At 45.0% G+C, this 27,602-nt stretch overlaps 3 protein-coding genes across 5 annotated transcripts in view; 2 read left to right on the plus strand and 1 right to left on the minus strand.

The window, feature by feature from the left end:
* The first annotated feature begins 559 nt into the window (after positions 1 to 559).
* myg1 (myg1 exonuclease) lies at positions 560 to 14,147 on the plus strand. Its single transcript, XM_042089205.1, has 7 exons — positions 560 to 908; positions 1,339 to 1,451; positions 4,654 to 4,813; positions 5,427 to 5,576; positions 7,490 to 7,612; positions 8,646 to 8,827; positions 13,856 to 14,147. Exons 1-7 carry the CDS (start codon positions 627 to 629, stop codon positions 14,046 to 14,048), a joined length of 1,203 nt encoding a protein of 400 aa, XP_041945139.1. The 5' UTR covers positions 560 to 626; the 3' UTR covers positions 14,049 to 14,147.
* Positions 14,148 to 17,391: 3,244 nt separating this feature from the next.
* LOC121707011 (leucine-rich repeat-containing protein 3-like) lies at positions 17,392 to 22,065 on the plus strand. 2 transcript variants are annotated; one of them, XM_042089208.1, is made up of 2 exons: positions 17,392 to 17,707; positions 20,253 to 22,065. In XM_042089208.1, exon 2 carries the CDS (start codon positions 20,308 to 20,310, stop codon positions 21,127 to 21,129), a length of 822 nt encoding a protein of 273 aa, XP_041945142.1. In that variant the 5' UTR covers positions 17,392 to 17,707; positions 20,253 to 20,307; the 3' UTR covers positions 21,130 to 22,065. The 2 variants fall into 2 exon arrangements, with proteins under 2 accessions (XP_041945142.1, XP_041945143.1); XM_042089209.1 differs by having other exon boundaries at positions 17,392 to 17,664.
* A 976-nt stretch (positions 22,066 to 23,041) lies between these two features.
* col2a1b (collagen, type II, alpha 1b) overlaps positions 23,042 to 27,602 on the minus strand; it is a 49,235-nt gene continuing 44,674 nt past the window's right edge. For both annotated transcript variants that reach the window (XM_042089206.1, XM_042089207.1), the window contains 4 exons: positions 27,273 to 27,561; positions 26,651 to 26,838; positions 25,962 to 26,204; positions 23,042 to 25,585 (listed from right to left, as the gene is read on the minus strand). In XM_042089206.1, the coding sequence (XP_041945140.1) occupies positions 25,439 to 25,585; positions 25,962 to 26,204; positions 26,651 to 26,838; positions 27,273 to 27,561 (867 nt within the window). In that variant the 3' untranslated portion in view covers positions 23,042 to 25,438. The remainder of the gene's footprint in view (positions 25,586 to 25,961; positions 26,205 to 26,650; positions 26,839 to 27,272; positions 27,562 to 27,602) is intronic.

Here is a 27,602-nt window from a genome sequence, read left to right on the forward strand (position 1 = left end):
ACATGATGACAAAGAGAAAACTTGAGAAATGAACAAGATCGACAGTGAGGGAGGGAGGGAAGGGGAGCAGGCGAGAGAGAGATAGAGGACAAAAATAATGGCTTTTCATAAGAGTGGGGAGATGTGAGCTGACAGACTACTCTCAGAGGTCTGAAAGAGGCAGCAGGGAGCCAATGCAACATGACAGGTTCTCTTCAGAGTCACAGGTGCCAGAGCACATGCAGCAGGACTGCCAAGTGTTGAGATGGACTATACCTAGCCTACTGGCCAAGATGTTATGGTCTCAGTTTGTGCAAGGGAATGTGATTTAATCTGGAATGCACAGCAAACTCACACTCAGCACGCTCAGTCCCCTTCTGCTTCAGCCTACCTTTTATGCCCCCTCTTTTTTGGATAATCTATTGTTGCAAATTAAATTGAACAAACAAGTTATTATCTTCTTACAGACAGAGTCATTAATAACAGAAAGGCTACGCCTCATCCAGCTGTTCAGTAACCCATTATGTCTATGCAGTAACCGACCGGAGACGCAAGAGCACAGATTTTAATTACATCACATCCGTCGGTCCGTCAGAAATATATGTCCGCCGCACGCGTGTCTTAAAAAAATTTAAGCGGTCGGCTTTATGTTAACAAGATCATATTTACGTCGGTGTTTCTCTTACATCCATACAGCTATATATTTAAATAAGTTTGTCTCGTGTTCCACCGTTACTGTAACATTAGTTTGTACAATTTCAACGGGAACACCAACATTTGCCTGGAACATTGAGAGAAAATTTATGCAGTCTCCTAAAGCCAAGCGTCTTTGTAGTGACAAAATGGTAAAAATCGGCACGCACAATGGGACATTTCATTGCGACGAAGTGTTAGCATGCTTCTTCCTCTGCCAGCTACCGGAATACAAGGTATATCAAGATCCAGCTCCTCACAGTACCATCATAGCCTACTATTAAGATAGCGCTCTAGCAATGACAGGTCTCTGATATAACCAGCTTGCCTGACTCATGGGCATAGCTTTACTTATTTTGGCGTCAAAATCAGAGTGATTCTCTATGTCATTGTGCATTTGAGTGAAGACAGAATTCTACATTACTTCGATATGTGCAGTTTAAATAAAGAAATTGCACAAGTCATAATGGGCTTCACTGGCATGACCTAATTTGACAGCACTGGAAAGGTAACGTTACTGCAAAAGTATGTTTGCAGCAGTGCCAGTGTGTCAGTGCTTTTATGTATGACTGTTTCTGTTTCAGCATCTGTGAAGGAGGAATGGAGCCTTGTTTGTGTTTTAAAGCTCACCAAATGTGTTTTGTTATGATATTTGTCATCCTCCAGGATGCTGAAATCATCCGCACCCGTGACCCTGCAGAGCTTGCCAAGTGTGACATCGTAGTGGACGTTGGAGGGGAGTACGACCCTAAAAAGCATCGCTATGATCATCATCAGAGGTAGGCCGCCCTTCACTGGAACATATGGTGTGACCTTTAAACAATAAAATTGAATTCATGTGTGCAAGCAAGCTCTGATAGGTCTTGGTAGCATCATCAACTTTTTTGACGATTTTATCAAATTTCTTTATAGGTGTTTAACTTTTGAAGTTTAAACTTTTCTCTTTTTATATTTTTAAACTTCAACGTTTTCTTTCCCCAGTCAAATGACTGATAATCCGGCAAAAGTATGAGGTCATAAAATAGCACAATAAATCAAGTTATGGTAGCTCACCACTAACTTGGATAAGGCAGGACAACCAAACTACTGTATGAAATGTAAACATTCTGTCTCCAGTGTTTGTCTTCTCAGTCTCAGGAAACTAAATGTGAGATGCTCTTTACCCAGCAGGGAGTACAGCTAATTGCTGTTCCCTAGGCGACCCCCCCCCCCCCCCCTGTAGCTCAATCTGTGTTTGTTGGCCATATATTGCCATGCTGCAAAGTGACCTTCCCTCTTGCGTTAACGGTTCTTAGCCACACCCAAACGAGAGGAGCGCACCACAGGCACAATATGGCAGCCACACCCAAACCAGAGGAGCGCACCACAGGCACAATATGGCAGCACAGTCTGTACGACTCCACTCTTCTGGCACACTCAGGCTCTATATTTCACCTCATAAGCAGTTTAGTGTAGCAGACCTACGCCCAGTAAACCAATGATCCACGAAGGTGACTGGGGATATGCAGCCTTCATATTACAGGAAACATCTCACTGTGGTGGTGTGATTTAAATTGGCTACATACATAGACAGACACTCTCAGACCCATTCTGACACGCACACACACACACACACACACACACACACACACAAAGGAAGGAATCCCTCCAGCTCGACTGGGTCCTGAGCAGACTGTAAATGTCAGTTGAAATGAGTACAGCCTCAACCCCTTGTCCTCACGTCACAGGAGAGAGGCAGGCAGACGGCAGCACGCTGCTCTCTTCCTGTGGTCTTTTCTTTGCCACACTTCCTTCCTTTTCTCCCTCCATCCCTCCATCCCTGCTAAACGATGCAGGGATGCCTGGGCTCTGTCAATTAGCCCGCTAATGACTGCACTGTCCTCTCACCCCCCCCTGCATGCTCAGTACTCCACTCTCTCCGTTAACACACAGGTTCCTGCCACAGAGATTTCTCATTAATGTCAATGTCTGTAATTACCATCAGCAGTGAGCTGCTCACACACCCGGGCAGTGCTCAGGGTCTGCTGTTGTTCACGCACAGACGCACACACACACAGGCACACACACCTACCTGAGTTTTTCACCTCCCTGGGTTCATCTGTTCTTCCATAACTTCCTGAAGGTGTAAACATTTTGAGATGCTGAAATGGTGGCTGGTATGTAATCTATACCAGTCTATCAGAATTGGTACTGGTGGGGTTAAGAAATATTTACCTCTGGCCTCATTATTGATATAAAATAAGTTTTAGATCTAAATGCTGATCAAACACATTTGAAACATTTTGGTGCTAAAATCTGACAGCTGTAATATAAATGTAATTTACAGCGACTGTGTACTGGTTAGAAAGAAAGGTCAAATCATCTAACAACTTATTGATACTGTAGGTTTTCTTGCTCTAAGCACAGGGAAAATGTAGTGGGTGAATAGCCACTAACTCTCCATGTTGTTTCCGAGGTAGTCTGAAGGAAAGAGAAGAAAAACAAGTCTGAGTTTGAACCCCTAGAGGTTTGGAAAGGGGATTAGATTTGAGCATAGCCTGATGCGATTCGGTTGAAAATGGTGTGGCAGTTTTTTTTTAATAGAGTTCTTTTGAACATGTCACGCATGTCCAAACAATCCTTCAAGTAGGTCTCTTATCATACACACTCTGAAGTCTGTAACGTTCCGTTTTCTCATTCTGACTTGAGGATTTTTCCAAATGATCGATATACCGGTATACCAAATACAACATTAAATAATATATACATCTGGAAAGGATCTTATATGGTACATGTACCCTCATTTGATTAAACGGCTAATTAGGCTATATGTGGGAATAAAATAACTGACATAATCAATCCTAAATAGGGCAAATAATAAGTGCAGAGGTTAAAAATCATCAGAAATTATTAGCAAAATATAGGTCACAATAAATCAGAACACGTTAGGCTTTTGCTCTGATTCCCCCAGAAGCCATTATTTTATCTGAGGCAAAGCTCCCACAGGAAATTAATTGTCCTCCTAAATTAATGTCACTAAATCTCATCCAGCTCTGGTGATAGAGGATGCTGAGTGTGTTTACCCCTCTCTTGTCCCTGCAGACAGCCTAAATGTAATTGAGGTGAGCTTGTGATAAGCTCATAGTGGTCCAATATACAGTAGCTGCGTGAGAGGAAAACTCCACTCTGAAGTTTTCACAGTTTGCAATGACCGTCTCCAAGATTGATATTTAGTCATGCATCTACGATGACGAATGAAAACATCATTATTTGTCATGCTTTAGCATATCCACTTCCAATGGATTTGCACCAGAAATTTGTGTTTATGAGTTTCAAAATCAAGAGCATAGGCCTACATTTTCCACACTTAGCAGACAGAAGCAGTTTAGTTGTCACACAGGGCTTTTTGAGAGAAACATGCGTGTGATTCTCCATTTCCAGTAGTGCATGCTTTCCTTTTCTAAAAAAGGGGGTATTTCCTGTTGTCTTGTTTAAGCTGGAGTTCTAAGGTGCTAAGGTGACTTTTCTTGCTTCTAGGGGTAGAACACGTCCCATCATTATGCATGTGGAATTTCGGTTAATGGTAATGTTCTTTGGCAAGTGGTTGTCATGTTTTATATTCAGGTCAGGGAGAGTTTAGGGACAGTGTTGTATCACTATTTTACATCATCTTTAGAAAATGTAATGTGTTCTGAAATTTATGCCTGCTCGTGATGTGTTTCTATCTGCCAAAGAAGTTATGTTTTCACTCGTGTGCGTGTACCGGTTGCTAAAACGACCAGCCTAATTTTCATGAAGGTGTAGCATAAGACGCCAGAATTAGCAGTGTCAAAGTAAACAGCTTGTTTTCACCACTGACAGGCTCATGATGTTATTACTATTAAGCGTCTGACCCTACAGAGAAACGGAAGTCTGTTTACCTTAATAACTGCACAGAAACTGTATTAGATGACCGTCTCTGCAGCCTGTTGAACTTTATTCCTGCCGCGCTGCTCTCCTCAGGTCGTTCGTGGAGACCTTTCACAGCCTGTGCCCAGAGAAGCCGTGGGTGACCAAGCTGAGCTCGGCCGGACTCGTGTACCTGCACTTTGGCCGGCAGCTCCTGGCGCATCTCACCCAGCTGGAGCCCAGTGACCGGCAGCTGGAGGTGCTCTACGACAAGGTAAGGAACAGATGGCCACCGCAAAGGCCAACAGCAGAGGCTTTAAAGTGCTATTTCATCCAACACCAGTATCATAGACTAAGGCCAACAGCAGAGCTATTTCATCTAACAACCGCTATCATGGAGTTCAAGGGGGGGGCCTTTCTGTGGTTTCACATCTCAGGTTGCATCAGTACAGAAAAAAGTAAAAACTTTTTTTTCAGTCTATTTTTGCACTTTTTGCCTTTTTTCAGAGGCCAGTTTCTTTGGTTCAGTGTTCTCACGGTATGGGCAGCTAGCGGTCGCAAGGAGATAATTGCTAAATGCGACAACATTTTTTATTCTGTCTGCACTTTTGATGCTAAAGGGATCCTGAGTATTAAGTGGTACATATGGGGAAGACAGGTAGGCTAGTGGTTGGCTAATACAGATAATGTAAACTTCCAATTAGACAGCTTCCTAAGAGCCACACGTTTCAAGCTTCTCTATGAAGGAGATGTAGCAGAAGGTCAGAGAATCAGGTCCTTGTTAGAGCAAGGGCCCCTGTTGCGATGAACTGAGATTGTGCACTTATAACTCCTCACCTCCTGAAGTTTGACTCAGTATGCATGTTTTTTTTTTTTCCCTTTCTCAGCTTTACGAGAACTTCGTGGAGGAGGTGGACGCCGTGGACAACGGCATCTCACAGACGGATGGCGAGGCACGCTACTCGGTCTCCACCACCCTGAGCGCTCGCGTCGGCCACCTCAACCCCCGCTGGAACAGCAAGAGCCAGGAAACCGAGGTAGGAGAGCGTCTGCTTACTCACCGTGCCGCGTGGCATCTCAATTACACGCAGCGGCCTGAATGAACCCGATAGAGGCACAGAGAGAGTGTGAGGTGGGCCCTGGCATGCATGCTGTTTGTTTGTTTGTTTGTTTGTTTGTTTGTTTTGTTATTGTGTGCCATTCTCCGCTTTCCATGCCTAGTCACAGCATTGAGGCTCTTAGTAGCTCAGACGCCATTGTGTGACCCTCCCGAAAGCCGCCAGAAGTGTTTGACTTTCCAATGGATCCTGTCAGGTCCTGTCAGCGTCAGCCTGAGCCAGTGTGACCAGACGGGTTTGAGGCTGATGCCAGTCTGAGGGAAGAGGGGGCAGCCCTCACTAAACGCTGCAGAATGGCAGACGGATTAGGGAGAATTTAAAGTCTCTGTCTTTGTTATGCTGGCCATTAAAATTCTACTTAGCAAGCGGGCATCTAGGTCTGACCCTCAGTCTCTGAGGACTGAACCTCCACCTCATGCCTGTCTCTCGGTGAACTTGGCCTGTGATGCACATACTTGGGAGCTTTTCCTCTGGAATAAAATAACCAGGGTTGCTGTCCCTTCAGCACTTGCTGCTGGGTGGCTGCTGAAGGGCAGGGGGCACTAGTGAGAGAGGAGGGGTTAGGTGGGAGTGCAGGCGGCGCTAGTGAGAGAGGAGGGGGTTAGGTGGTGCTGCTGTGAAACGTCCAGGAGGAGGAGTGGGGCTGGCGGAGACGAGAGCCACTGGTCAGTCCGGGACCTTGTGATTTTACTAATGCTGAGATTTTGTCACACGGACAGTGTGATAATTGAAAAAGTAATGGCTTCCCCCCCATGTCTGGCACAACAGCATCCGTGCCCAACAGCCGTTTCCAGGGAGATTGAATTGTGCTTGTGTCAGTTGGAATTTTGTATGTGTAGCTCTTGAAGTTTCTGCAGTCTGTGTCATATGATGCTGGTGTGATGCTGGTGTGTTATTTTGTGTGTGTATGTGTGTGCACACACACACACATGTATATGTGTCCCAGTCAGTTTGTGCAAATCATTGATTTCTTTTTCTATGGACATTAAAAGAATGTGTGTGTGTGTGTATGTTGGCATTTGTGTCTTTACACTCTGGAGAGATAAGCCTTAATGCATGCTGTTTCAAGTGTAACTAATCTTAGTCTCTCCCTCACCATAACCATTTGTTGCCCTGATGGTTGCTCTGACTTCTTAGGCAGTCACTTTGACTCATAAGCCTCATTAGTGAACTGCTGATGAGCCACAGCCTCTGGCCAGACACACACTCCTGACCGATGCACTGAGTAGACCACTGGAACAGGCAGGCCCCAAAGCCAGTGTGCAAAATGGATTAGACCAACAGATAGGCATATTTCTTTTTGCCTGTTCTAAAATGGCAAGGGGACAAAGCTGTCTGTTATACCCGTATGAAGATCTGGAGCGTGCATAATCTGCCACCACAGGCATTAGCTAGGCTACATTAGTGAACACCCCTACATCAAAAACAAACATTTAAAAAAAAGTATTATTGTTATTATTATCCTTACTATTGATATTATCATTGGGCCTAGTTGATTATATTAGTGTGATTTCTAATTGATTTTACTTTTATTTGATTGACTGTTACTATTAATGCTATTGTAATGTTTGTTTATTTATTTACTGTTACTATTAATGCTATTGTAATGTTTGTTTATTTATTTACTGTTACTATTAATGCTATTGTAATGTTTGTTTATTGTTATTTTATATTGTAAGTCGCTTTAGATCAAACTGAAAATAAATGTAAACATAACGTTAGAGCTAGGCTGAATTTAAACTAGGTTAATCCAAGTATGGAAACCGTCCTTAAGTGCCAGTGCGGTCTCCTGACTGTGTGTGTGTGTGTGTGTGTGTGTGTGTGTGTAACAGGAGGGTTTCCACAAAGCCCTGGCCATGGTGGGAGCAGAGTTCCAGGACCGCCTGGACTACTACCGGCAAGCCTGGCTGCCTGCCCGCGCCGTGGTGGAGGGAGCCGTCCAAATGAGAACCCAGGTGCCTGTCAATCAATCACTGTCTGTCTGTCGGTTTTGACACGAGCCATCACTGGCGGCAGAGCTCCACAATGCCGCCGTCGTACCTGATAGAGTGTGAGAGAGATGTTGAGTGTTGAGGGTGCATCTGGGCGGGGTGGGGTGGGGGACTCTTCACTAGACCTAACTGACCTTATGTGTTGAGGGTGCATCTGGGGGTGGTTGTTGTATGGGATGGGAGGATGGCTTCAGCTATCATGAGTGAAGGTGAGCACTCTGTGTGTACATCACTGAGGAGAGGGATTCCGTGCAGACTGATCACTCATGCAAGCGAGTGTGGATGTGGGAGTTTTTATTTTTTTTTTCCCTCCTGAAGGGTTGGGGTTTGCACCACAGAAATCGTGTACATCTCTGCTCTCCTCCAGGAGACAGCCATGCCGAGGTGATTCTAACATGAGTGGCGTCAAGCCTCAAACGACCCCTCTGACTTTCGCTGTCAGCACACTCCAGCAACCTCCTGCATATATTAGTGGCACGACCTCACTCACTGACTCAAGTTGTCAGATTTATTTTGCATAAATATTTTTATTTTTAAGTTCAGCCTAAATATCACTAGATGCCAGATGGAAGTACTACTTGCCCTTTTCTACAGCGGTAGCAGCACCAACCCTGGAGTGGGTTGAAAACGTCAGAGAGCCGTGGCCCACTGGTTACCACTCTGGACTTAAGATTGGGTTAAAATGCAGAGACCAAATTTCCCTCACGGGATCAAAAAAGTATATATACTTATACATATATATATGAGGTTCACAGGTTGTTATTGAAAGTATTCCCAGTGTATTCCCAGTGTTCATTGTTTGCCCTGTGTGTGTGTCTGTCTGTGTGTGCGCATGCGTATGGATGTGTGTGTGTGTGTGTGTGTGTGTGTGTGTGTGCGCGTGTTCGTGCCTGTGTGTGTGCGCGCGCGCATGCGTGTGTGTGTGTGTGTGCGCGTGTTCGTGCCTGTGTGTGTGCGCGCGCGCATGCGTGTGTGTGTGTGTGTGTGTTGTATCCAGGTGGACCCAAGTGGGGAAGTGGTGGAGCTCTCCCAGGGTGGGTGTCCTTGGAAAGAGCACCTGTTCTCCCTGGAGAAGGAGCTGGAGGTGCAGACTCCTATCAAGTTCGTCCTGTACCCTGACCAGAACGGCCAGTGGAGGGTCCAGTGTGTCCCTGCAGGGCTCAACACCTTCCAGAACAGGTGAGAGTCATTAGTCACACTCACTCGTCCGTCTCCAAGTGCAGTCCGTCAACACTGATCCCCTCCCTTCATTCCTTTCTGAAGGAGTTCTCCAAAATGCAGCTCAAAAGGAGAGAATGAGACATCCATTCATTCATCCATTCATCCATCCCTTCATCCATTCATTTTGCTTTTCCTTTTTGGCCTTTGCCATCCTGTCTTCCTCACTGGACTTATTAGGCATTGAGACTCGTGTTATCCCCTCGTGTTTTACCACCGTCTCTCATCTCTCGTGCGTGTGGTCACTCTCTCATCTCTCGTGCGTGTGGTCACTCTCATCTCTCGTGCGTGTGGGCACTTTCTCATCTCTCGTGCGTGTGGTCACTTTCTCATCTCTCGTGCGTGTGGTCACTTTCTCATCTCTCGTGCGTGTGGTCACTCTCTCATCTCTCGTGCGTGTGGTCACTCTCTCATCTCTCGTGCGTGTGGTCACTCTCTCATCTCTCGTGCGTGTGGTCACACTCTCCTCTCTCGTGCGTGTGGTCACTCTCTCATCTCTCGTGCGTGAGGCAGATTTCCCCTCGTGGTCAGTGGTCCTTTGTTATCTAAAACTAGTGCAGTGGCCGTTCAAACATGCCGCTCCTGTAGAAAACCCGTAGCCCAATTACATGCCCGCAGGTAGGCCTGCTTTAAAAATAGGATGATGGGGAAAACATCATTCCAGCTAAGCATTAAATAATGAATACTGAATATTATATTAATATATATTAACCTATTTATTATTAATGTGCAGTAAGCAGAATTTAGGCATGGCTGCATGTGACATTTCTACAGATCAGAATGACATAAGTCTAACAGCTGTTTTGAGTTAAGGCTATATTATTGTTAAGCTTATTGAATAACTTCCTGATATGAAGACAAACCATTTTGTGGAATGATGCATCATCGTTTGAAATTTGCAACGATGTGACTCTCTGGTAGGCCTAGGTCTAAGTGACATCATGCTCTGTCTGCCACTCGTTGTTTGTAGCTGATCGAAATGACATGAGCCTAAAGCTTTGATGTAAGGCTATATGTTTAGCCTATTGAATAGCTTAACGATATAGAAGACAAACCATTTTGTAGAAAGATGCATCATCATATGAGATTTGCAACAATGTGACTCAAAAACAGTCTTTGGTAGCATAAGTGACGTCGCTCTGTCTGCAACTCGTTTGCTCGTTTCAATTTGGGACCTTGCAGTCGGAATTGTCGTTTGTTTATTCAGAGTCTAAAAGTAGCCTGGGCTATTTGAAGCGTCAGTTTATTGCATACTTTTATGTAATTTTGAATAGCCACATACCCGTGTTTGTTGGCGTGTTGCAAAATCAACAGAATCATTGTATGCAAGCAATCTGCATACAGGGAGTCTTTATTGTTGAGGTCAGACATGATAATCGTCCAAACATCTTGCGTCTTAGTAAACCTGTGATTCAGTGCTGCCAAAACTCCACTTACTCTCTCTCTGCCTCTGGTCCTGCGCTGTGCTGTGTGAGAGGGGGAGTGGCTATGGTAGAGTGGAGAAAGCCAACGTGTGCTTCTTTTACCGATATATTTAACAATATATTTTGCTTTTCTTATCCAAACAATGTCAAACTTGGCACTGCACTTACTCGTGCCAGTAGCAAGACACCTGCCAAGTTTGAAATCGAACGGACTAACGGTTCGAGGGATATGCCACATACACACACACACACACACACACACACACACACAGACACAGACACAGACGGACACACACACAGACAGACACACACACACACAGACACACAGACACACACACACACACACGTTCCTGGAATTTATAGATAGATAAGCTGGTGAGTCCAGTCATTTCGGCACATTAAAATGTCATGTTTTTATCTGGTCTTCCAATATGTCCATTTTCATTTTGAAGATACTCACTTAATGTGCGTCACTTAGGCAGCCTATTAACGTGTGGAAATTAAGTCTGTAAATCAGATGCTGGTCTAAAGCGAATGGCTAATCACAGGTGTGTGCACACACACACCCCAGTCTACACACATGCATACGCACACACAGTCTGAGGTATGCCATAGAGAATATTAGAAACAATGTCCCCCCCCCCCAATCCCATGAAACCTGTGTATGAAAGTCATGTCATCACCATGGCAACAGTAGCTAGGTGTTGGGGGAGTGGGTGGATTGCTGTTTGGGTCAGGGAGGGGTGAGGAATGGACGCCAAGCTCACTGGCACATCAGGATAAACAGTAAACAATTCCAACCACGTCACAGCCATGCTCAAAGGCCTGCACCAGCTGATATGGCTTGTATATCTGGCCTGTTTGTTGGCTGCCATGCTTTACTTGGACACGTTGCCAAACCCCGGCTTGTCTCCTAGCATTTGCCTACTCACAGTTTGTGGGAGGGCTGCCTGGGAATGGCCATAACATGCCAGTCAAAGACTGCGTGTGTGTGTGGTGGGTTTGGAAGTATCAGCTTTGAAGTTTCACAATACAGCTGTAGGCAAACCAGTAGGTGGTAAGAGATAAGGTGTCAGAAAAGCACCAACACCCAGACCATTATTGACCACTCAAGCGGAATATGATCCCTTTCATTTTTTTTAAACAGTTAGTGGCATATGCCATGCTTCGTCATGGCTGCTTGTTTAGTGCAAGGAGTTTTTTACAATAGCTTTATTACTGAATGATGGATAGGATTTTCTTCTTCTTGTCCAAGCTTTTCTGTTTTGACCATCTATCCGCTATCTGTGGATTGGGTTTGTGGCGTAGTACAAAAGAAGATCTATCTAATATTGGATCTGTAAAAGAGGTTTGCAATGTCTTTTATGTCCATAAAGGCAAACCACGAGTGAACATCAGAGCAGAGGAATGAAGCCAGATTTAAACTGTATTGCCAAACAACACATGGCACATTGGCAAGAGATATGAATTTAGATGTGACAGAATTAAGATTATTATTAGATTTTTTTTCTGGTACTTAATCTCATAGTGGGGCTGTAATAAAGTGAGAGCTGGGATTTTTTTTGTGGTGTTGGGCTGGAAGGGTGGGAAGATGAACTGGCCGCACGCTGCCTTATCAGCGGTCGGATATTGGCAAACTCGCCTTGGCAGTGTCGATCTTCTCTCTTTGACCCCCCATTTCTCTGCAGCTCTTTGTCTGTTTTCCACCTTTCTGAGGAAATTTATTAGAGATGCCTCGATGGTTGTTAGGACACCTTTACCGTCGACAAGAGAATGGCGTCTGTTAATAGCGGTGGAATCCGAACTAAAGCTTTGATTTCATACAAAATGACCGCAACACATTTAGGGAAAAAAAGACGAATCATGGAGCCAGCCTCCAGATGGCCTCCTTTAAGGGACACCGGCGTCGTCCAGCTCTAGCTCAGAGGCTCTACGAGGGGGAGGGGCGTGGGGGTTGGTCTGTCACCTGTGCCTCTCACTGCGTAGCAACCCCATGGAGCGCTATTTTTAGACATTGAGGGTACTAGAGGGAACTCTAATTTGCAGCTGAGGAAACGCTGGGTAATTTTGACCCCCCACCCCACCCCCGAAGAGCTTCACTATCAACAATATAAATGATGAGTTGGAGTCTATGAATGGAAGATTCCTGAAGTAGCTTGTAAATGCTTATTGCTTCGAAATCGGATGGAGCACCCGGTTCGTGGGCTAAAATGAATTCCAGGTTGTTTAATAACCGCACCTTTCCCAACCCGTTTCCACCACGTGAATAAATTGTGGCCATGGTGATGAACCTCCATCATTTTCTGTCTGATTCATTCTGATTAGGCTGTGATGAGCTTTATATTGCCCAGAGGATTGAATGTATAATCACCAGAGGGGCTAAATGTATGCCACTGAGCTGTTTTTTTCCATGTGCAAGCTTTAATGTATGCAGTGTTTTGTTGGTCGGCTATTCAGCTGGTACAATGCCTGTGCATGCTGGAAGGGGGCAGTGGGTTAATTTGCGGATGAAATGCACGCTGGAGTATGCAGTGTGCAGTGGACAGGCGAGGGGACCGATAACATGAGCTTCTTTGTCCGCTCTCCGAGGAGACTGTGGAGTTGTCTTCAGCAGCAGTTGCGAAACGTGTGAATCCTCCAGCTTCTCCAGGCGGCAAGGAAGGTGTTGCTGACTCACCGAACCAATAAAAGACTCATCAGCACCTCCACCTTTGACTGCTAGAGCATATTTTAGCATCATCAAACAGTGAGGGATCATAAATCGTCCCAGGCATTGGCTAAGCCAATAATGCACTAAGCCTTGATGTGACAAAAACTAGTGCTGCTTGGTGTTTGTTTGCATGCTTGATACGCGATTAATGTTACAGTACCCCCGGCATGGCCTTCTTCCCCTGAACGCTTTCGTGGTGGAGAAGGTGAACGCTCCAGGCAACTCAAATTCCCATTTCAGGTTCATTCATGATGTTGGCCCATTCACTTTAATCCTCTCTCTGTGCTTCCTATTTTGGTAATCTCATTCTCATTCCTGCCCACTTCCTCTCGCTTCGATTGTGTAGGCAGCTCTCCATCTTAACTGCTGCTGGGACTTAAACTTAATGGGGGGAGAGAGAGAGCGCTCAGGCAGCTTGTCACTTTGATTTGATGCTTCTCACACCGAGGGAATTTTACTGCAAATGCAGTCATGGGAGGTTAATAATCTCCACAGATTCCCAGGCGTGGGTACTCCACACTTTTCTAGAAGTCATTTTTCTAGAGTTTTTTCCTTCTTCTTCTTCTTCTTCCTCACAGAATCTGAGGCAGTGCATTGCATGTCTCAGAGAATCAGGTGTTGCCCATTTGTAAGATTGGTTATCAACTGGGATTGCATTCAGCCTGCAATTTACTAAGGCATTGTAGGTTCATTTTTCTGACCTGTCAAAACTGAGTGGGTGCTACACCAGCAATTGTCATTAGAGAGCAGTGTGTCCCTCCCCTCATTTGTAGTTCTAAGCAGAGGTGTAATACTTTGAAACGAGATTCAGACTTTGTTGCGTTGTTCAAACGTCTTCACTGTGTCTATGCCCAGGTTGTCCCTGCTGGAGGAGTGGCGAGGGGTTCGGGACGATGCCTTGTCCAAGCTCAGCGGGATCCCAGACTGCATCTTCGTCCACGCCGGTGGCTTCATCGGGGGCAACAAGACCAAGGAGGGTGCGCTGGAGATGGCCAGGCGGACGCTACAGGCCGCGGCCACGGCCAACGCCTCAAACGGCAACAGCTGAAATAACAGTGGAAGACCGTTCAACTCGAGACATGTCTTTTCGTCTTGTACACAGAGTAATGTGCTGTGAGGTTTTTTTCTAATAAAATAACTATTTGTGCATATGTTTTCTGTGTTGTCATTTTAGGGAGTAGTCATAGAATGAGACAGTGCCTGTCATTCTCATAACATCAGAGTTTAGATAATGCATGACTAAACCTCTTTAATTTCAAATATACAAAGGAGAGATGTTAAATTCATCGTGTTATAGGTAGGGGGTTTCACACAGCGGCCAATCTACAACCAAGCCTATTTACCGTCAAAACCAAAATCACTAATCTCAAATGGCCTACAAAGCCTCTTGCTCCCATCTCCACTGGTCTTGTGTGTGCTTGCCAGCCACACTTTTTTACCTCTGCTACCAGTTCAGCATACTTTGATTTCTTCCTTTCAAAGACTTCCTCAGTCCCATCTTCACCATATCTGGTCTCAAAGCAGTCACAACAATACAATGTGGAACTTGCAGTTGCCTTCCAACATCCACAACAACTTTGCAGTCCCTTGCTTTGCCCCATTTTCTTGTATTGCTTGTATTTGCCTTATGTACGTTTCGATGTAAAGAGAAGCCTCAACTTTACAACCCCTAATGTGCCTCAATGTGTGGATGTGTGACATTTATTTAAGATGAATCTAAAATGAACCAGAGGTCATATTTAATTCATGAGTTCTCACCTCTGCCTTATCAAGGATCCTCATGAGTGAAGATAGCTCACAGTGTCATCACTGCTCGTTTTGTGCTAACATAATGTCCGGTGGACCATAAAGTCCACAATTCCATTTTAATAGTTTTGGAATATTGCGCTTCATATTTCACTGCAAGTTTTTCTGCTCTCTCTCCTCTGGACTTGTTTGCTCTGATCTGCAGCCCTGCTTGGCCAGACTTGTCCTCCGTGTCCTTTCTTTGTGTCTTATCTGCTCTTGCCACTGCTGCCCATGATGAACTCTGCTGCCCTTAATAGCCCTGGAGTACATCTGCAGTTGGGTGACGGCTTCCCAGTGGACCCTAGCCCTCAATCACACATCCGCCTATGCGGTCAGTCACATTTTGCCATCTCAGAACATCTGTAGCTGTTCCATGTCTGATCCTGTCCTTTCTGTCTGAGCATCAGTCTAAATCGGTTGGCTCAATTCCCTTTGTAGATCCTCTTCAGAGATACAGACAAATTGGATCTTAGTTTGTGCTCACAGCACCGAGGACATTGAACCCCAGTGATTCTTTCACTATTTGGTGAGACAAACTGATGTATTACAGAAATTCTCCAGTTAATACATTTTCGATCGAAGAAATGGAATAAAATAATCTGAAGGGGGGGGGGGGGGGGGGGCGTGACTGGACCATTATCCATTCACCCATCTGATGGTCTGTTGTAAATATCATGCGTCAAACCTGTATCAAACTGTTGTTTCATTATAAGATGTACAGACCTGTCTCCCAAGAGAATGTATATAATTCACCATATTCACATACTACATCCACTCCCATCATCACTCGACAGCAGAGGCTTCGTTTCCCCTGGGCCCAAACCAAGGTCTCAATCCAATCAAGGCCATTCTGCGCTTGCGACAAGCCCGACACCCTCACGTGGCTTTCTATCTAATCCCCACAATGTCGCTATAGGCTACTGTATAATCTGCTGTGGTAGAATGTGAAAACTGGCCAGGCAGACATAATGTGTTGGCATGAAACATAGGCCACCTGAGGCATGCACACAGACTGAGCATCCTCCTGAAGCAGATGGCCGATGATATCATACCCATAAAATGATGATTTATTATTATTATTATAATAATAATAATAACGATGATAATAATAATAAAATAGGAGGAGGAATACTAATTTAACAATATATTTTTTTGTATTGTGGTAATACGCCTAGTTACTCAACACAGATTGGCTTCCTTCTTGATCCTCTTCATGATGTAACCGAAAAAGGCTGCATCTCTAACATGCGGTAGATTCATTCCTAGCTCAGAGATGCCAACTGTACCCGTTCTCAGTGAGGGCATCTTCCACCTCCAAATGTGACTCAGTTCCAGCCTACAATCTAGTCAAGTGGCTATTGTGATTACTGACGCGATGATCATCGCTTTTAGTAGAAGTGGGTTGTTACTCAGATTGGATTCAGCCTCCAAACTCATTCTCTTTTTTTTTGCTTAATAAGTGCTGGCTGGTCTGCGCAGGGCCTGCTGGGGTTGAGGTTATGTTGTCCAGCTCAACATGGCACGGACACGCTAACCATCAGGGCTCTCTGCAGGCAGAACAACGTGTTGCCGTGCCGTTTCCGCTGCCCCCACTGGCGCCTTATCCCCGCCCGTGATACTGAGCGAATGATGATTGTTGTTGATGCCTGTTGCGAGACAGTTCGGAGTGGCAGTCAAAATCTGGGTCACCGAAGCTATATCCATAAGAGTATTTGTCTCTGGGGAGCGTTCGGCTGTCCAAAGTTTGTTGACTTGGTGATTTGTCTGAGAGGAAACAACCAGACTATAAGTCATACGCCTGTAGCGTTTTTTTCCATATAAAATCTCTAGATATTCTAATATTCATGCCTATGCAAGCATGGTAACCCCCCCCCCCCCCCCCCCCCCCCCCCCCCCCCCCCCCCCCCCCCCCCCCCCCCCACACACACACTGAGGTATTGTTATGAAGTTCATGACTGCTCTCACAGCCCAGTATTCTTTTAGGCTACCCATGGATCTAGATTTTTTACGCAATCTGACTCATTCGTTCGTCCCGTTTGTCTTGCTGACAGCGAAGGATGTATACATTGATTTGACGGCTCATCAGTGTTTTCTTTTTCCAAACCTTAACACAAATGGCTGATCTAGGCCTATGTGTAGTGACTGTAATTATAAGTCTATACACACAATGCCATGGGTAATGGGGTTGAATCAAATCGATTACGCACTGTGTTTATAGGCTATAGACGTAGCCTATGATGAATTAGATCCCTTGTAATTGACACAAAGGCGATAGACCACAATTTCTCTTGTGGCACAGATCCATTTTACTTACGCTTATGACTACCTTTTTCAGTTGTGTCAGAATTGTATTAATGTTTTTTTTTTTTATTGCATTTCTTTTATTTGGACTGTATAATAGTAGGCTAATATGAACATGTTCATGAGTCATACATATTTATCTTGAGTATGAGGCTAATCACTATAGAATAGGATTGGAGGGGCTCCCTATGGCTGTAGACCAGCATGAATCTCAGTACCTGGGATTTCACGACTGTCTCTTTAAGAAAGGAGGAGAGAGAGAGAGGGATAGATAGAGAGAGTGAGTGAGTTTGATTCCCACATCAAAATACGTCCTGTATTCGTCTCTGTGCACCGACACATTACGATTGCTGCACACAAAGTGGAGTAGGAGGGCGAAATATAAGATACTAGCAGTCTACTACATCGTGATTTCATTTCCTAAATTGATATTCTCTAATCAAAAGAGGAGGCACTTTCTGTTTAACCATATTTTCGCTTGTTTTTTTAATCAAAAGAAGTGATCGAATAGTCCTTCAACACCCTGCGGCTCTTGAGGACTTCATACACAATCACAAGACTTCAAGCACTCCAAAGTAAGCGCGTTTTCGAACAGAAAGAGGTGGATTTATGTTACAGGTGGGTGCACTAAATTCACTGGATATTGTACTGTACTGTTTTATTAGCACCTCGAGAAATACGTTAATAATAAGTTTTATGAATGACATGTTGGTCATTTTAAAAATATATATTTATGTTGTGCTCATTCTGTGTTGGGGTATCTCAACATATTTTTCTAGTCTATCTAAATGTCTTTTGCTTGCATGCAGAAAATATTTAAAATAATTCATATACATATTTATACATCCAGAAAGTAGGAATGGGCCATTTTGTAAAATTCTTCATGATAAAAATGTTTGCTATTTCTACAAGAGAGAAGTCTATACACATTGAATGACAAAACCTGGCTTTAGTGTTGGGTTGGATATTTGTGGTAAATATTGTCACTAATCCACAGCTGCCAGTCAGTCTCGCTTTCCATAGATGCCCTCAGGATGTCAGTGTGAACTCACAAAGTCACACAGAGACAGCCACACATATAAACTGTCAACAACACTTTCTTTAGCCCTTTCTCTCAAACATACTGTCACTCTCCCATTCTCTCTCTCTCTCTCTCTCTCTCTCTCACACACACACACACACACTATCTTTGCTTTGGATCTATTCTTAACATTTCCCATGACCCAGTTTAATTAAGAATCAAAATAGTCTCTGCACTGTCACTAGCAGTAGTAGCAGGACTCTACAGATAACTGCTGTTGAGACTGGCTTCTTTAAATGGCAGTCCTGACTCCAGATGTCACCCTTACAGATTGTTTTGTCAGCATGTGAATGACATGGGAAAGCTCAAGGTGAAGAAAGAATACCACCATAGAATGTCATTTATAGGGCTGTTAAGTAGGTCACCGTGGTGTACAGTATAGGTGGGTGGGGGACCCCTATTTCAATGTGAATGCATTGATACATAGAAACAAGTAGTCCTCTTTCTCCTGAAATACAGTTCAGCAGTTAGCATTAAGGTCATTCCTCTGACCATCAGCAGTTAGCATTAAGGTCATTCCTCTGACCAAATGGCTGTGGTGATTTTGATCTGTTTTGTTCAGATTTGTGTCCTAAAATAGGCTACGGAGGAGAAACCTGCACCATTCGTATGAGTGGGAGTTTGACTCCATTTTGTTTCCTGGTTCATGGTCAAGTCTAACCTAATAGTTATTCTAACCTAATAGAAACTTGTTTGATGGTTATCTACACACACAGACACACACACACACACACACATACACACGCACACACACACACACACACACACACACACACACACACACACACACACACACACACACACACACACTATGCCTCAGGGATAGACTCATTTTCACTAGTGTTAATAGGAGGGAGTGGCAGCCCAGGCGTAAGGTGTTCTGTGATGGTGCTCTCCCCCGTTGTTGTTTGTCGTGATGAGTCGCTGTCGTGTAGTTTGCTTTGCCCCAGCCCAGACGAATAGATATGACATGGTCGTCTCCACCCCTGACTGTGTGCTTATCGACAGAGCCCAGATTGATGTTGGGAGCCGTAATAGTGTGGCAGTGGTGGTTATTGATCCCTACGGCACGGCTCCTGTGAGATATGGCCCAGTGCTGAGACAGATGAATTAGTACACAAATGAAGGAGATAGACAGCGCATGACAGAGAGGAGAAGTGAGAGATGACAGGCACACTTGGGCGTGTTTGTCACCTCATCACCGTTTCTGTTTGTTGTTAATGTGTTTACTCTGATCGAGAGGGGTGGCAAGTGTCACATGTTAAATATTACGGCCTTTCCAAGTTGCATTATTCATTTGGATCTCACATTTGACTTCAGTTAATTGTGTTCATATTTCATGCTACGCAAGACAACTCTTGGTCTCCCCAGACTCCAAAATATCTCTCTATTAGACTGAATTCCTTCATGTTGTTGGTTTTATTAGCATGCTTTCCCTTATAGAACATTGTTTATCTCTGCTGTTATCATGGTATGTTCTATCCAGCGCTGGCATGAATATTTTCTGTGTCAAGATTGAGTGCAGCAGGTGTTATATATTATATAAAATCCATAGACATCATGCAGCTCTTATGCTTGTTTCATATTTGCATTTAATGCATCAATCCGCGTTGGATGATCGATTCTGGCCGTACGCTCATCTGTGCAGATAAAGGTGGTCGTATTCCACTCACTCACTCACCTCGTAGAGCGTCTGCGCTCTCACCACCTCCATTACCCACTGACCTTATTCTCAGCTGGAGCCCAGCACTGCAATAACTCCTGAACATTTTCTTATCTCTCTCTCTCTCTCTCTCTCTCTCGCTCCTTCTCCTGTCTTTTTTCTTCCTGTCTCCCTCTCTGTCTATTTTCCGTCTCCCTCTTTCTCTCGTCATCTTTCTCTCTCTTGCTATTTGTTTCTCTCTATCTTTCCTTTCTCCACCCATCGGTCTCCCTCCTTTCACCATCACCCTTTCTATTCCCATTCATCCTGTCCTTATCTCTCTCTGTTTTCCCTTCTCTCCTTCTCTCTCTCTCTCGTTCTATTTTACCTTCTTTCTCTCTCTCTCTCTCTCTTTTTCTCTCTTTCTGTCTCTCTCTCAGGCTATTGGAACCTCTCCCTCTGGATGTAGTGAGTGTCGGTGGCTATGTTGAGGCGATGGACGCAGCAGTCTGGAGGATGGCTAACGGTGGGGGAGCGGGACGCTGGTTGTGTGCCCTGCTCTGTGCCTGGCTGTGGGGTCCGTCTTGCGCCCTGTGCCCTGAGGGCTGCCAGTGTGCCTGGGAGAGCCGCACCGTGCTGTGCGTGGACGCAGGGCTCCGCGAGGTGCCCGAGGACCTGCCCGCAGACACCGTCTCGCTGCACCTGGAGCGCAACCTCATCCGCCGGCTGCCCGAGCACGCCTTCAGCGACTTGCTGCACCTGCAGGACCTGCACCTGTCGCACAACCGCATCGACAGCCTGGCGTCGGGCGCGCTGCGTCACCTGAGCCCTGAGCTGCGGCTGCTCGACCTCTCGCACAACCAGCTGCGGCAGGCCACGCGCGAGGAGTTTGGTGCCACGCGCGCCAAGACACGCCTCTACCACAACCCGTGGCACTGTGACTGCGTCTTACAGGAGCTTGTGCAGACGCTCAACCTGGAGCCCGAGACGGTCAACGGCATCGTGTGCGAGAGCTCGGCGCGTAGCGCCGCCGGCGAGGGCAGCCGCTGGGAGGAGCCGGCCGCCGGCAGCCACGCCGGGCACCCGCTGGTCAAGCTGCTGGACGCGGGCATCAACTTCTGCAGCATGCAGCGCAAGACCACCGACGTGGCCATGCTGGTCACCATGTTCGTGTGGTTCTTCATGGTCATCGTGTACGTGGTGTACTACGTGCGGCAGAACCAGGCTGAGGCCCGCCGACACCTGGAGTACCTGAAGAGCCTGCCCAGTCCGAAGAAGGCCCCCACGGAAACAGACACGCTCAGTACAGGCTTCTGAGAGACACACGGTGTGTGTGTGTGTGTGTGTGTGTGTGTGTGTGTGTGTGTGTGTGTGTGTGTGTGTGTGTGTGTGTGGGACTAATTGTTTATCCCTGGAGGTCTGCCTTGGGGTGGAGGTCTGGAGGGGCATTATGTAGCATATACACTACCGCAGGGGATAACTTGAAAACAGGATTAAACTTTTATGGTTTTGTGCTGTGGTATTGGAAAAAATAAAAACCAGAAGGGTTCCCTCTACCATGCTATTAAAAGTTGGACTTGACAGAGATTTGTAGCTACTGATTCTTACTGTCTGTTGATAAGAAACTGGTTTGTTTACAATTGTTTTTGTAGATATTCTGTCTTATTGCATTGCATGTTGGTTATTTTTAAGCTTTATTAAGGGTAATCTTCCAAATAACCAGCAAGATGATCAATATGTACAGTATGAAATGCTGATCAAGCGGAAATGAAAAGGGAACACTTCCATATTAATGACCTGATGGCTATAAATGCTGATTTGAGGTGCTCATTTTCCCCACATGATAATGGAATAACCCACTCACGGCTACAGGATCTGAAATCACATCCAGGTTAGACTGATTATGCTCTGGAGCTATTTTTGTCCTTGAATGTGTGGTGCAGATGAAATGGCCCCCTCGTTGGTCATCGTCTGTTCATCGTCTGATCATCTGTGTGTGCCATTGGGAGTGAATACTCTTAAGCAGGCACCTTACAAAATTGTACTGTCTTGGGGGTAAGAGAAATTAGTACCCAATTTAGAACACATTTAATAATTAAGCTCCATAGTTATAAATTAAATTGATTTCTTTGTTCATTTCTGTGTGGATCTCAGTACAACCCCACCGGAGCTGTTATATAGATCATCCTAAACCATCTTTCAACAACCTTGAATGTCTGTTGTAATGTAGGTGCTGAATAAAATAATCATGTTTGAGATTTGCAGGTTCTAGAATCCAGGCCACTCACCTCCTACTGTCAACCTTGAGAGTCTTGTTATTTGTGATTTTGTCAATGCTCACTGTAATTATATCTGAAATGTGTTGCATACAATGTCAAGTCAAGTGCTCTTTTGCCATCATTATGGATCTGTGGCTCAAGGCTCTGGTGTCTGGGTTTATGAAAAAACAGACCTTGACTAACCATAGTCAGTGCAGTCAAAGTGTGTCGCCTTCCTCACTGAAACGTCAACAACGCGCCCAGTATTTTATACTGACTCCTGTTACTTTAAAGATGCAGGTAAATTAAAAGGGGACAATAAAAGCTAGCCTGGATTTCTCACAGGCACTCAGAGGTCAAGTTCAAGGTCAGAGCCATTTGGTGTTATGTGTCATCACGCTTTGTCTACACAGTTGCACTGGCAGTTTCTTAAATGTTGTTGGTCCTGTCAACTGTATAAAGTGTATTCTGACTAAATGTGTATTGTGTAATTGTTTGTCTAAAGTTGTCTTTACATGTTTTTTATTCATAGTAAAGAGTTCCAGTTGTGTATTTTTTATTTTTCGTACAAGATGCATAGTAACATTTTTGTTAAATGAGGAAGGGAAATTCTGAATGGTTTTTGAGTATCTTATTTCTCTGTTATTCTTAGAAAAAAAATAGGTGTCCATGGTATTAAAATATCATGAGGTTAGCTATTATTAAGTATTTAAACCATGTTAGGAGACTTCTCTGTGATTGTAATAACGTTGTGAAGACAACAAGGAATTTAAAAAAATATCCAAATGACCACAACTGCAAAACTACATCTTAGTAAAAACTTCCAAAGTTTATATGATTTTAAGAAGTGGCAAACATAGGTTCTAAAATGTAAAAGTAAACATATTGTTTATTGCTTCTCATGGAATAAATTAAATGGAATAATAAAAAAGAAAACAAAGTCAAAACAATAAAAATCAAACATAGCTCTGTTTCATTCATCAAAATAATTCTACCTTTTATTGCTAAGGTGAAAGGCCATGTAGGAGATTGAGAACAAAATCAGGTACAAAATCACAATCATTGAACAAGAGTACTGTTGATCTTGGCTGGCAACGATTCCCATTTCTACTCTACCATGCTTAGAAACTAGTATTTGAAAAAAAAAAAATAATGCAGAAGAAAAAAATATATCTTACATGTACAAAATATTTTTTTAAAGTCTGACCACTCTTTCCTGTTCTTGCTTGTTTTTTTTTGTTTTTGTTGTTGCCTTTTGTAGTTCCCCATTAACACAAAACAAGAAGCAAACAAACAAAAATAACATCCAATAAAAAATGTGCACCCCTGTGTTAACCTCCATGCTGTGGCCCTTCAGGACTCGTGAGGGTCTTCAAAGGCTGAGGATGCAGCCCTCATGCCATCACTCTATTGTACAGAAGCAGAGCAGCATGAGCCAGACCAGGCCGCCATCACCTCTCCCCTTGTTTCTCTGTCTAAGAGTAGTGGCACCAGAGATACATGTGGATATATTAGGGGTTCAAGTCGAGGGGAAAATGGAGGGAAGGGAATTAAAAAAAGGACAATTCTCCTCCACCTTTCTCCAACACCACACCACATTATCATCCAGAACGCCCGGGTTAATAGAGAAAGTACAGAAGCGACTTCAGTCTGTTACTTGTTTTTTTCTTTTATTTCGAATTTACATTTATTAAAACCGTAACAAAACAAAAAACCAAAAAAAAAAAAACAAAAACAAAAAAAAAGGCAAAACAAAAAACTCATGATCATGACCATAATAATATTATTGTTGTTATTATTAATAATAATACTATTATCAATAATAAAAATACACACACCCTCACAAATGAAGACAGCGCCTGCTCTGGCCGCTTGCTGGGTACCCTTGGCACACTAACAAGGCTGACTGATGGTCAGCACACGGCTCGCTGGCACGTACGGTGACACGTACGGTGACATGTTCCAGTTCATGGCTGTGCCATGGATTTGCCAGGGCAGGGGATGTGGCTCGTGTGAGGGGGCCACAGGAGGATTCTGGGAAAGAAGTGAGGGAGTGCAGGGGAGGGTGGTGGTGGGAGGGGGGGCTGGGGAAGGGGGCTAATGGTTGCTGACAATGACTGAATTTTCAAAAGTGATAGGACAGTCCAGGGGTGTGTTGCCACTCCTGTCGTGGCCTTCTTGCCCGATCACCGTCTGAGCTAATCTGGACTTTTTCAAGGCTTTAATTTTTGTATGTTTTAAATCTCAGTGTGAGGTAGCTTTAAAAGAGTACTATCCAAACAAAACAAAAATATATATATATTGACTGGGGAGAGTTTCAAATGAAATGGTTTCTGATAATTGACATTAAAAAATGGTTCCTAATCTGGGCAAAATAGGAAGTGGAAAGAACAGGCCTCAAGTGGGGAATAAATCCCCCTTGAAACATGCCGTCTTGAAAAAAGAAACAAAACAAAATTTAAAAAGCTGTATATATATGTATACACATATACATATATATACATATATACAGGTATAATATATAATCAGTATCTGGCTGTTAAAAAATACAGACTGTTTTACAACAATAGCACCATTGGTTTTATTATAATACACAGTAATTTTCCATACACACTGTGGTGGTAGATGTCAGAACACCTGCACTTAGTACACTGTTTGAGAGTTGGTTGGTTTTGGGGGGTGGATATCTGTGTGAGTGACTGGACATAGAGAGCAAGGGGAAAGAGTGGAAGAGGGGACTGCAGACCAGGGGGTGACTGCTGGCTGTGTCCTGCTGTGAAGGCGGCCTTCGTCTGTCGTAAGCAACGCAACGGTTCCAGGCAGAACTGGGGACCCACTGGGGACCGGGCAGCACTGGGGACCCACACCTCAACAATAAATAAATAAAAAAAAAAACAAGACATGCGATAGTTTTCTTGCTTCTTAACACTCTGGTGCTTCCCTCTCTTCTCCGCGCATCATTGGTCATCATTCCAACTGCTGGAAAGGGGAGGTCAGCCCATGGTGGGAAAGAGAGCTGGGGTGAGGGGGGGGGGGGGGGGTGCGGACATGGGGCACGGGAAACGGGGGCTTGGTTTGGGACATGAAGTGATTTTGAATGAGAAGGGTGGTCTTTGTTGGGAGGAAATCACAGATGAATATTGCCGGTGCCTTTCAGTGCATATATCCTAGGAGTACGACTTGGAAAGCACTTTTTTACTTAGAAAAAAAGAGTCCCGTTTTTCAAAAAAACGTGTCTTGATCTTTCAATTTTTTTTCCTGTTCCTTTCTTTTCTCTCTTTCGTTCTGTCTTCCTTGATTTTTTTTATTTTGGAGTGTTTTTCCTCTTTCATGTTTTATATTCTTGTCTTATCTGGTCAGCCTTCTCTTTACAAGAAGCAGACTGCGCCAACATCAACGCCAAACTCCTGGTTGGGGCCTCCAATATCCATGGGGGCGATGTCCACAATGGGCAGACGAGAGGTCTTCTGTGATCTGTACTCAATGACTGTCTTTCCCCATTGCCCTGTGTGTCTCTGTGGGGTAAACAAACAGAACCAGCATTAGCTCATTCAGACACATTTCTGTCAGAGTTCTGAATTTTAGTTTTCGGTTTGGGTGGCACTGGTAAAAATAGACTGAGCATGTGCATATACCGTAAATGTGCATGTTTGTGTGTGTGTGTGTGTTTATATCAGGGTTGTGCAAATTTCGAATTGCAATTCTGCTTCCTGTTTGCTACCTCAATTGAAATGCAAGTGAAATTCAAGAATTTAATTGGAATTTTAGAGCCAGTTTCAATTCAATTCTGGAATTTTGCACAACCCTGGTGTGTGTGTGTGTGTGTGTGTGTGTGTGTGTGTGTGTGTGTGTGTGTGTGTGTGTGTGTGTGTGTGTGTCTCTGTCCCTCACCGTGCAGCCATCCTCTAGCGCGCTGTAGGTGAAGCGGCTGTTGCCCTCGGCACGGATCTCCACGTCGTTGGAGCCCTGCAGCAGCACGGCCTTCTTCAGGTTGCCTGTGGCCGCGTCCATGTAGGCCACGCTGTTCTTGCAGTGGTAGGTGATGTTCTGGGACGCCTCTGTGGACAGCAGTCTCAGGAAGGTCATCTGGATGCTGGCGGTGTTGGCGGCCAGGCTATCATCCCCATAACTGAACTGCAGGGGGGCAGAGTGGAGAGTGTGAGGGTGGAATGGCCACTTGACTACCAGTAAACTAGCAAATGGCCTCTAGGTGTGAAGAGCATGGGCTCTGTAGCATAGATATTAGAAAGCTAGATACCGCATTGCACTGAGTTCTATTAGGTGGCGTCGTAAACGCGGCCGCCATATTGCTGGGGGCAACACCTTTACTGTCTATGGGCAACACTTGCAGCCAATCACAGACACCTGTCTGATTTCCAGTCCAGCACATGCTCCTTCATTGGCCTCCAGTGATTGTAGCCCCCACCAAGATGGCGTCGCTATTTACGTATGTTCTGGAGCCCAATGCATACCGCATTGGGCTCCAGAACATAGCTAGCTTTTTAATATCTATGCTCTGTAGCACCAGGCCTGCATGGGAAGTGGTCATTATAAATAGTATTATGGAGGGATGGACTCACATGGAAACCGCCATTCATGGTCTCGCCGAACCAGACGTGCTTGCGGTCTCCACCCTTGCTGGACCACCAGTTCTTGCGTGGGATGCCAGAAGGCTTGGGGTGCACGCAAGTCTCGCCAGTCTCCATGTTGCAGAAGACCTTGATGGCATCCACTGTGCAGCCCTGGTTGGGGTCGATCCAGTACTCGCCTGCCAAGAAACACCACAGGACAGATGAGGACCTTTTACACGCGAGATCTTTTTTACGCAAGAGGCTAGAGACATGGTGGGGGCACAAAACGAGACATTCGCTGAATAACAGGCGAATTGAGTGTCCTCCCAGCTGGTGTTTAGATGGCCAATTACTGCTGAGAGCTGTCCCCTAAAATGAAGGGAACTCTTACACTATGTCAAACATTCACATCATGTTTTACATTGCAAATGGCAATAGCCTCATTTTCAAGCCAACAGTCATTTTGAATGTTTCTTGAAAAGGCTTTCAGTACCTCTTTATGGATGCATATAGTTCATGGATATTTCTCTGGGGTTTAAATAGAGTAACCCAATGTGGAAGTGGTGTGTGTGTCAGTCTCTACGCAGTTTATCTGGTTTCCATGGAGATGTCCCTTCGCATGGCCACTCACCGCTCTTCCAGTCGGGGTGGCACAATTTGAGGTCGCGGCAGGTGCGAGCGGGGTTCTTCTTGGAGCCCTCGGGGCTGCGGATGTTCTCGATCTGGCTGTTGAGATTCTTGAGGGTGGCGTCCACCTCGGCATCGTGCTGCCTCAGGCCTCCGGCTGCCTGGTCGGCACGCATGTACCTCATGGGATCGGGGGCCTTCTCAGGCTGACCCAGGCCGGCGAATGCGGACATGTCGATGCCAGGGCCAGGAGGACCAGGAGGACCTGGAGGTCCGGGGTTACCTTGGGGACCCTGAGGAGAGGGAGGGGATGCTTTAACCACAGTTGGGATGC

The sequence above is a fragment of the Alosa sapidissima genome, chromosome 4 (assembly GCF_018492685.1).
Source record: "Alosa sapidissima isolate fAloSap1 chromosome 4, fAloSap1.pri, whole genome shotgun sequence".
Lineage (NCBI taxonomy): Eukaryota > Metazoa > Chordata > Actinopteri > Clupeiformes > Clupeidae > Alosa > Alosa sapidissima.

What these genes read in the sequence shown, in the direction of transcription:
- myg1 (XM_042089205.1), top strand. Translation starts at nt 627, where the DNA reads ATGTTAACAAGATCATATTTACGTCGGTGTTTCTCTTACATCCATACA. An exon ending in GCCAGCTACCGGAATACAAG is followed by an intron (nt 909 to 1,338) that starts GTATATCAAGAT and finishes GTCATCCTCCAG; the next exon opens with GATGCTGAAATCATCCGCAC. An exon ending in CCGTCCAAATGAGAACCCAG is followed by an intron (nt 7,613 to 8,645) that starts GTGCCTGTCAAT and finishes TGTTGTATCCAG; the next exon opens with GTGGACCCAAGTGGGGAAGT.
- LOC121707011 (XM_042089208.1), top strand. Translation starts at nt 20,308, where the DNA reads ATGGACGCAGCAGTCTGGAGGATGGCTAACGGTGGGGGAGCGGGACGC.